The sequence below is a fragment of the Bolinopsis microptera genome, chromosome 1 (assembly GCF_026151205.1).
Source record: "Bolinopsis microptera isolate Bmic1 chromosome 1, MBARI_Bmic_1.0, whole genome shotgun sequence".
Lineage (NCBI taxonomy): Eukaryota > Metazoa > Ctenophora > Tentaculata > Lobata > Bolinopsidae > Bolinopsis > Bolinopsis microptera.
This window is the reverse complement of record NC_087072.1, coordinates 15,067,096-15,077,385: the sequence shown is the minus strand read 5'-3', so window position 1 is coordinate 15,077,385 and position 10,290 is coordinate 15,067,096. Positions and strand designations below refer to the sequence as shown.

Genomic DNA, 10,290 nt, shown 5'->3' with positions numbered 1-10,290 from the left:
ATTGCAAGTCCCAGTGCATGATCTCTTTTTCTTTCATAATTGTTAAAGATTCTACAATTTACAAGTCTGTGCTACATATCGACCTCCGATATTCAATATTCCTGTGTTAGATTTAAAAGGTAGGCATGAACAATTTCTTTAGTAAGCTAGAACTTGTATTATTGAGCCAGGTGATGTGCGATAAATCATGTCCTTATCCTCTCCGCGGAGTTGCACGGTGTTAGCTAACCTTTATAAAACACATATTGATCGTGTGATATTGATGATCAGTGTCTCATGAAAGTATTGGTATGAACTCGTAAAAACTACAATGTCAAGACCCGCCTACCCCGTATTTCATGTTGAAAGTACAGATAATGAGTGTGCTACATCAACATGTAGTGTAGGAGGCACTTAAAACACCTGAAATGTGGTCCAGTCTGATAGGTCGGGTTCTGTCTAATTTAAGTGGTATAAACTACAGTGAGAAGAGAGGCTTTAAGTGCGAGAGGAGGGTTCAAGTGCTGGTGACACGTGGAGTATAACAGGACCGTGCTTACTGTCATGCAATTTATAGTGTATTATTTATGTCCTATTTTAAGGTCAATTCAACAAAACTGGTTATGAGGATTGTTAAGATTTAGACTTTTTTCGACTTTCATTTTTGCCTGGTGTACCCTGCTTCATAACAGCATCTTTTATGAAGCTTCTTTTCTTATCAGTTTGGCTCGCAATAACGTTACCCCGGTGTAGTTATTGACTGCTGGCCTTATGAATGTGACTTCGAGGGACCACCCAAAATCTGACACAGCAACTCTTGAGACAGGATGACGGGCAGCTGAAGATCCAAAAGACAAAGTATCATTGTCTTTTGGTTTAATTTCTTGTACTTGTTTAGAAAGAACTAGGAAAACAAAAGAATATCGAACAATAATGCTCACATTACGGACATGATATTCTTATCTTTAGCCAATATTTTAGTGCCAACGGCAACTCTCGCTTTAAAACAACAGCTGCCTTATAATAATCATCTTAATTAGAGGACCTGTCCTTTTAAAAGCGTCTAATAAATAGAGCTCAATTTAATTTAGAACCGTTTGAACGCCTTTAGTAACCTACTTATACCCAATTACCCCCATGAAACATGAGTAATAATAGAGTGACTTTTGGAGTGTAATTGTCAATTTCTGTCCGAGTTCCTCTTCTAAAAAGAATTAACATGTTTTCCCGTCTGCCAGTCGCTCTTAAATCCCTCCTTCCATTATGCTTATATAAATAATACAATGTGTCAATTTAATCACCCCAAATTATACCCCGTTTAATAACTCCACACAGCACATATTATGTTAGAACTTCAGAATATTGGTCGAAGATCAAAGTCGAAGATTGGGAAAGCCGCAGCCTCTACTCCCTGCACTTATCATTGATTTCTGATACATTTTAATGCTAAGGAGCAATTAACAGAGCAATTATTATGGAGGGAGTTGCGGAAGATGCAGACTAAGGATCTGATCACACCTCCTGATCAACCGCTGCCACATGCTCTCTCTCTCCGCAAGCTTCAATCAGAAACAGATACTCACACACTTCAGCAGAACTAGAGTGCCACTATCGAGATCAGCCACCATCTGGCGGGGCTTCCTTTTGTGCCCGATTAAATGTCATTACTGGCGATGCTGTCCCGGCACTAATAAAATTTCTCGGTCAGATTAAGAGATCATTATAGAGTTGTTATAGGTCTCATTGCAGCTGTGCGAGATTGACTCTTCCTTAGAAGCTTTTACACTTTTGTGTTAAAATACTCGAGTCGAGGAGCATGCGCCCTTTTGTTAACACCCAGAGCGTGGTTTATTTCAGCTAATTTTCAAGATTAACTAAATTTTCATTATCGCCAGCACGTGTTCCCCGCACCGTTCTGTAATTTATGTAATTTTGCATTTGACATGTTTGTGGGAGAGACAATGATAATTGATCTTTTACTATAGCATGTAGCTGTGATAAAACTGCAGAATTAATATTATAAATATTTATCGTCTTCCATGTGCAGACGACGAAACAAACTTAAAATTAAACTGAAATAAACTAAAATTACATTTAAACTCAAATATTAAATTATGCAATATTAAATAAATATCCAATTGGTATAATTTTCAAATAAATACCGGGAAAATTAGCCTCTGTAAAAACTGATACATTCATTAATTGTTTAAAATTGTTTAAGAACTAATGCGCTATGAACAAATTAAATTATCTAAGAAAAAGTGTACAATATTGGTGAGGAGATCCAGCTTCTCTCAATATTGTTCGTAGCACGTAATTAATGTTATTATAATAACTACAGCTGACGAAGATTAACACATGTTTATTGAAAGCTTCTACAAGTAAAACTATCGTATCACTTATATGTTTAACTCCAATCAGTTGCAATAATTGTATTAATTATGTATCGAATGAAGAGGATCTAATAAAATAAAAACACTTCGGTATTGCATCAAATCGATAAAACCGTCACATTACTCATTTTACCCGATAGAATTCATTTAAAAGTTTAAAGAGTTCAGTACAGTAATCCAACATATTAGGAATCTTCACTCTTGCATACTCTGAAATCTAGGAGTAATTAATTTACCTTGATATGTTTCACTGTCTTATAATACACCTCACAAATCACAATCATTAAATAAACAGGATCACTCAATGGGCCCATCAAACCTGTTCTCTTCAAAACACTCTGTGGTCATTTGGAAGCAACTGCTCAAGTTCAGAAGCTGCTCGGTACAAGAAGTTGGCAGCTTCTCTGTAACTCGTCACCAGAGTCTTGGCGTTCAGGATCTCCGTCATGCTCATCACCGAGTGTTTCTCCAAGGACAGCGGCAATCTTAGCGGAGAGGTGTTGACTGTAATTCCGGTGGTGTTGGCTCCCTGTGAGACCTCCTTCTGCGAGCTGTTCATCAGGGACTCTATCTGGAAGCTCTTCTGTTTGGGAGAAAGTTGAGGTTGATCCCTTTGCCGGGGTGGAGACAGAGGTGAGAGGATTTGTCTTTCTTGTTGCACCGGGGACCCGGTGATGCTCCACGGACAGCTCTTTGGAGTACTGGTGTTTTGTTTTGCTTCCTCCGTCTGCTTAGATTTCTCATTCTGCAGCATTGCGCTTATTACCTGAAGACATCCCGGTTTTATTGTTCAGAAGACATCGAATCATTGTTCCTTGCTAGTTCGATAAACTGTTCAAATTTCAGTCAGTCAGGAATAAGTAAGACAACCATTGCTTCCATAAAAATGATCTACATACCTTGCCTATAGCGTCTGACACTGAGCTCTCTGTGCTATCTTCTGGTTGGGCCATCTCTGCGTCATTAAATGGTTCCTGTGGAATGTGGATTTGAGTATATTCTTTAGGTTTAGAAATATCGCTTTCACTATCACGTTAACCATTATAGTTAATAATAATACATTTAAATGAAAGGTCTGATGTTCATGTAAAGAGAAATAAAAGTTATCAACAACCATTAAAATATCTGAACATCAAATAAAAATGCTTCTAACCTGGGGTGATTTGAAGAGTGAGGGCTTGTTGAAGAGAGTATTTGACATCATGGTGGGGGGAGAGGCAGTGGGTGTTCTTGGACTGACCACTCTTGGAGGTACAACTTGGTGCGGATTGAAAGAAGGTGCCATGGTGGGGAGCGGTGTTCCCAGAGGGGACAGTTTGGATATCGGGATGTTGGGCGGAGTGATGGTGTGTCGGTCTAGCATGGAGGGTGGTTGCAGGGAGGACGGTGTCATGTTCATCAGACTGCTCAGAACCTGAGTTTTTTGTTGGTCAGCTATGGTCAGATAATCTTATATTATTAGCTAACTTATCAGGGCCATGATCGAGATAGTTATCTAAACATAATTTCACTGCAGGGTCTTCAGTGGGGCGTGGGAGAGCCTTAGCATTGCTCTCTGTGAAATGGGCCTATTCATTTGTAGATTAATTTGATTTAGATTAGTTGTTGCACGTGCACAGCTTTTACAGGTATGCTTACAAGAAATGGTAACCCCTCCGATATTATTACAACTATAACATAGTAGTGTCTCGCAAAAACGAGTGGTGTTACTCTGAAAATTGCACGGATCGGCGCGATTTGACAATAAACATGATCCAGCGAAACCTCGCAGGTTAGGCTCGCGTCGATTTAATGCTGCTTCTCTTTCCTTCGCTATGTGGGATGAATTGGCACAACCAAATCATTCGATTTGTGCTAAATCGCCTTACGTTAACATTGCTAATTCTATATAAATTCATCATATCTTGGCAATTCTAGTTTTAAACTTCTTTTAAGAATAATAATAATATTGACTAGAAGTAGAATCGGACCAAGTTAATTTTATTTAGTTTTTCATAGTTGATGCTTACCGGATTGATAGATTGGTTCTGGAGGGTAATGCTCGGCATCTGAGTGTAACCTTCCTTCCCGTCCATATAAGGAGATGTTGATGATTCGTTCTTGATCTGAACTCCTTCCGTCTTGATACCTGAGAGAAGGTTTATTTTTTTTAATCAGTAATATTATGGATTATGTATTAAATAATTGTTAATCTAAATCTTCCAGTTATCCTATTTTACAATCCAACAACGCATTCTTCTCAGATATTATTATATTATGTAGCCTCTATCACTCTCAGTTGCACATAGTGAAATTAAAATATAGTTTGCTCTGAAGTAACGTCATCCTACCCCGCTATTTCAAGCCTAGAACCACCACCACAACCACTTCATGTGGAGTCGACTGCAGTAATAACATAACCAACTAATAATTCCCAGGTTAGTCTACTGCTCCCTTTACGCTTCAAATGAATCCAGATCTTTACTCTTAAAATCTACACACAGCCTTGTATGATTCCATATAAAACCAGTGTCGCCTGTATCCTGTGCGGCTCTCCGTGGTTTGCTAATCTAAATTGATCAATGGTTTGATTTTCCTATATCGGTGCAAACATGGGATCCCGGCTCTACACAAATACAATAATTCAAAGTTTTCCTAGAATTAGGCCCTAAAAATCTTACACAGAATTGTCTGTCTTGATTTTGTGAAGCACAAATGTGGTATACATTGATATACTATTGTCACTCGGCCCAATTTCGTTAAACTGAAATTACATAATCGCTCATGGAATAAACGATCAGAAAATCGAGTAGGCATTCTGTTTAAAAAAATGATCAAAACATAAAAGTCCTAACAACGCCGGCGGTTATCAATCTTACCGATGGCGTTGATTTGTTCCTCGATAAATTGCTGAGGGCTGTAAGGGCTGAGGCGTTTAGGTTTGACCTGGTTCACGGTCCGGCCATTCCTGATCAGGTACTCAGCGAGCTGTCTGTTCGCCTCCGCAGCCTGCATCGAGTACTGACTTGCAATCTGAAGGGAAAGTTTTCTGTGAGATTTTAATAATTGAATGTACGATCTTAGAAAGGTGTAAATGTTGTGTTGGTACTGAGGCACAAAGTTTTGGGGGAATCACACGCGCCCACACGGTTAGGTGTGCACTATGTCTGTGATTTCTTTGTGGCGATGATCATCAGATCGTCTGCTTAACTTAACTAAATGAGATGTAATAAGTCTAAATCTTGGTACAAAGCCAGACGCAGCTCGTAATCGTCAATACTGGGAAATAGATGAAGCGGATCCGAACTTAAATCCCCTTGATACCATGATTATCATCTAAAATGTAACGTTAAGTGGTGCGGGAATGTATAATGAGGCGAACTAGGCGTGAGAGATATGGTGTTAGATTTATTGTACTGGCCAAGTCGTTATAGAGCCGGATGTATTATAACTGGACCATTCTCTCCTCCTATGACAAATCTCAAGTTTTTAGATGATGCGAAAAGCCTTGCGGGAAAGTAAGGTCAGAGCCAGTAAGATCTAGATCTGTAGGTTTAACCGGAGGTCTTTAAGATCAGTATGGCGGGTCTTTATCTCGTTATCGCGCTTACAAATCAGTAATGATTGAGCGAAACGCGGTCTAAGTGAATCACGTGACAAGCTACAGTTGAGCAATGAGCATGTGCTCGATCTGCTACCCTGGTGAGACGTGTTCTCTGATCCGGAGAAATCTAGAGAACCATGGTTTTTTTTCTGACACTCGCGTGACTTGCAATACTGGCACGATCAAGGGGGCTACTTCCTAAAATTGTTTAAGTCGTCTGGAATCGAGCCAATAATATATTTTCGAATAATAAAACTGCGCAGATCAGCCATATCCGATAAACGATCTTACTTCAGGGCAATTAAAAAGTGTAACTGGAGCACGAGACCGTAAAAATGGAACCTGGCACGTGCAGTCTCAGAGGGCTCGTGGCTGAGAACCCACTTCCTACTTAGCGTGCTCGCTCAACAAATAGTGGTACTTGAAGTAACGGATAGTGAAATCTAAGAGCTCCAATGAGGTTTCCATGGTTGAGCAAGAGGAACTGTGAGTTATCAGTAATTGAACAATTGATGCAAGTGCAACCGTAATTGGGTCAATTTGTATCCGCCGAAAGAACTTTATTTGCACTAATCAACCCATGTGCCTGTGCCTTAGAGTGCTTTGATGATTATTAAAAGTGTGCCGAACTGAGGGTTTAACAGAAAAGGGCTGAAATAGGGTAAATTGATGGTCCCTGAGTGATCAGGAAATTGGTGCGTGCCGAATATTGTGCCATCAGTTGCTTGGGAAACATTTTCATGGTACAAATTAATTGTCAGCTAACTAAACTAACTAAAAAGGATATCGGTGACAAGATCAATAACTCGTTTCTAAAACTCACTATTTTTTTGAGTTTCTGGCCCTCTCTAAAACGCCTGCCTGCTGCTTTTCTTTTAGCCAGAAGAAGAGGAGAGTTCTTGATCTTCTTCAGTCTTCGGCAGGACTCGATGTAGATCCTGAATGGTTTAGGCTTTTAGGGATGAAATAAATAAACAACTCGGAATTTTTTCTGTTATTGCTTCAACCATTGCCGAAACTCAAAATTCTTGAACTAAAGCGAATAGAAATATTTAATGAAAAGAAATTTGATCAGAAAATTGCAATTAAAGTTATTCGTGGGTTTGTCATGTGCTTACCTGATGCGAGTAGTAGTCCAGTGAGCGAACTCTGGGAACTTCTCCCGACAGGCCTGCACAATCAGTTCCACTTTGTCTTCGGGCTGCTTGCTGATGACAACTTCCTTGTCCAGGTACTGGTCCACCAGCTGTCTGACGTACCTCTGAAAATGCTACCCATCAGTTGGACTGAGGGTTCTCTAAACAATGTTTCAATATCGTACGGGAAATTGGGGCCTCTTTTTGGGGAAATACCGAAAATAGGCCCTCCTACATAACAAACAAATTAATGATGATATAATATGAAAGCGAACCTTGAATTTGAATGCTATTCAAACGTTCTCACAAATTATGGCTTAGTTATGTGCATAGGTATTCCATATTTGAGATATCACTATCAGTTCGATTGGTAATGTTTGATCAGCAAACATCGGTTGAAGATCATTAAACAATACCATTTTCAGTCGTTTAAATAATTAAATATTGTAGCTTGGAAATGACCGATTTCATGAAGGGTTCTCGTTTGTTGAAGCCGACTTTAAGTTTTGTGATAATCGTATTTAATGCCTCTTAATGCCATATAGACAGACAAACGGCCGTTAGTTCACGGGTTGAAAACCACAAGCGGCCCCTAATCTGTACTTAAGTTGTCAGTTTCACTCCTGAATCTTTGATCCTACCCGATTGTCCTGCACCCCAGGACTTGCTCGGTGGGACCGCCTTGTTGTCTTCAGCTAGCTCAAACAATGGTGTTAGGGCGTGATTCGGCCCTCTGTCCCTTTATAGCAGGGTAGTAAACAATGCGAGCCCTAGAGCCCTAACGCTCCTGTCATAAGGGGTGCCCTAGTCTATACAAGTTTCTTAGTTTTTGTCACCAGGAAGTGCATGTCTGTTAGTTAATGGTTATTTTATTGTGATCCCTACACCTCGTTTAACAAAGATTACAATATCTTCCGGATTTTAGCTGTTTAATTGTATAGGTACGTGGCTGGGCTCTGAATTGCTTAAGTTCAAACTCTAACAAAAAAGTGCACAGCGTTTCTATTTAACCTGTTAAAGATACTCAGGAATGTTCTACTCACATTGAATGATTTCTCATCTTCGTTTTTGCCCGATTTCAGTCCTTTGGCAAATATCTTGGACGTGTAGTGATCTTCAAGTCCAAAGGTGTGCATCATTGCTATTAAAAACCTAAAAGGTAGATGATTTAGAAAACTGTGTAGAATATTACAGGTAACTTCAAACATATACACAGGCAAACGTGACGAGGTTGGACAAATAACAATTCAAAGTATTATCGGTGTTAAGCGCAATGTGATTGTATTGTCATAAAGAATAGAAAATATATACGGAATCTTGCGGCTACCAGTAGGTACCTCAGTTCTAATTATATCGTTACGGATAAGCTGCAGAATTCGGAGTTCAGCGTTTCACAGTTCACTGTGATTAGGAACCATCTGAACAGATATCGATGCAAACAACCCATGTCCAGAAAACTCTAAAAGCTGGACCACCTTGCTTAGGCTAACGAAATTGAAAAAATTAGTCCACAACCGTAAACGATCAATTGAAGCTGTGATATACCGGTAAATGAGTATTTAACTAGCTCACTTGCACATTAATAAATCTGGACGAGGCGCAAAAGAGACGAGGGCATTGTCTGAAGAACAATAGTGTTGAGGAGGAGGGAGTACAAAGAGCTTTAAAATCAACAAAAACCTCCTGAAATTCAAAACCTTTACTAGAATCTAACAAGGCCCTCCCAAACATACTACCTATAGCTGGATTAATGAACACATGATAATGGCATTAGTATTATAATCACCTAATCCGAATTAATCCTATCTAAATTTGATCATCATAGAACAGAGGGCACATTACTGATTAGACAGTCTCTCCCTCTCTGTAATAATCTAAAAGTGATAGCTCCAACCTACAAACCGTACCTACGTGTTATAACAACATAGCAATCTGCCGCTTGGAAAGTTGTTTGTTATAATGTCGACTCACACAGGTCCCGGCAGAGTTGATGATAAATTTAGTTGAATTTTAATGATTAGAAGGTATTACGATGATGAACGCACGTTTTTTGCTGCGGTTATTTGAATAGTCATCACGTCTTCATGTCTTGTCGAGGTGTATCATGAGCCGCTGGTCTCTCGTCGTGATGGAGCGTGATTACTGATTGGTTATGGTTCAGGATTAGCATAAAAAGTGGGATATGAAGGGGTTTTGGTTGGTTGTGGGGTTTTTAATTAAATTTGTATGTGTGTGATTCCACTTGGAATCTGTGTTTGTTGAGACACGATGTTAGTGAAGCTGGAGTAGACGCTATATAATTACCGCAATTTGTAAATGATCGAACATCATGGAACTAATGCAAAGGACCTGCACAGAAAAACTGTCAAAAAGTTGTAGGACAATGCTTGAGTGTAGATCAGTAGCTGCTGAGTAGTGAGCTGGTAGACGTAGTCATGTGTTGTTGCAACAACTAATTAACCTTCTAAAACATTTCTTTGAATTAATATTAGACGAAATTAGCGTTAGACTCAGAAGAAAAAGATGACTTTCTTTTAACGGTTTAACAGCTGATTGTAATGCGATGAGAGTGAGTAAACTACTTTAGTTTATTTTGTGGCCCTAATATTTCACTAATGGATCAAGTGTATCGCCATCTCGTTAATCTCAGAGAAAATGATATCCAGCAGGTCTTTCATCTACAGGTTTAATTTAGCTAAACAAGGTTTATCACTGCACTAAACGAAGCCCAGTCAAGAAACCACTGTTGCAAAAACAATGAACTGCACCAGTGATCTAGAGCTCCAACTATATACCTAGTTTCACTTTCAAAGCCTGTCCTCCCCATCATTTAGTTTAATCCGCGCTTAATTTTATTGTCGATAATAACCACCTGTATTCAGCAATTATCTGACCAGGGACCGGATAATAGCAGACAGAATAAAGGTGTCAGTTTCAGAGTAGCTAACGAAATGACCAGATTTTCCGGGAAAAAATCGTTTAAATCGGGAATGTGACAGGTTGGGGATCAGTGCAAGGTAAAATCAAGAGGCAAATCATTAGCTTTCCTGGACAAAATCCGCTGGTATCGAGCTTGAAACTGGAGAATTATAAGCCAGATGCTTACCCTCGAGCTCAATGGTGTCAGAAAACATGGCATCAAAATTGAAATTACGAAGAGAGAGGGCCTGTAGTAAACACTGTTGTAATATACTGTATA

At 39.3% G+C, this 10,290-nt stretch overlaps 1 protein-coding gene across 2 annotated transcripts; it reads right to left on the bottom strand.

Annotated features, from left to right (window-relative positions):
* Nucleotides 1–1,957: 1,957 nt before the first annotated feature.
* On the bottom strand, nt 1,958–8,243 carry LOC134820352 (uncharacterized). Of its 2 annotated transcripts, none has more exons than XM_063830664.1 (8): nt 8,135–8,243; nt 7,074–7,225; nt 6,779–6,893; nt 5,231–5,384; nt 4,382–4,500; nt 3,526–3,786; nt 3,272–3,346; nt 1,958–3,138 (listed from the first exon to the last, which is right to left on the bottom strand). In XM_063830664.1, exons 1-8 carry the CDS (start codon nt 8,228–8,230, stop codon nt 2,701–2,703), a joined length of 1,410 nt encoding a protein of 469 aa, XP_063686734.1. In that variant the 5' UTR covers nt 8,231–8,243; the 3' UTR covers nt 1,958–2,700. The 2 variants fall into 2 exon arrangements, with proteins under 2 accessions (XP_063686734.1, XP_063686745.1); XM_063830675.1 differs by having other exon boundaries at nt 7,074–7,216.
* Between the last annotated feature and the right edge of the window lie 2,047 nt (nt 8,244–10,290).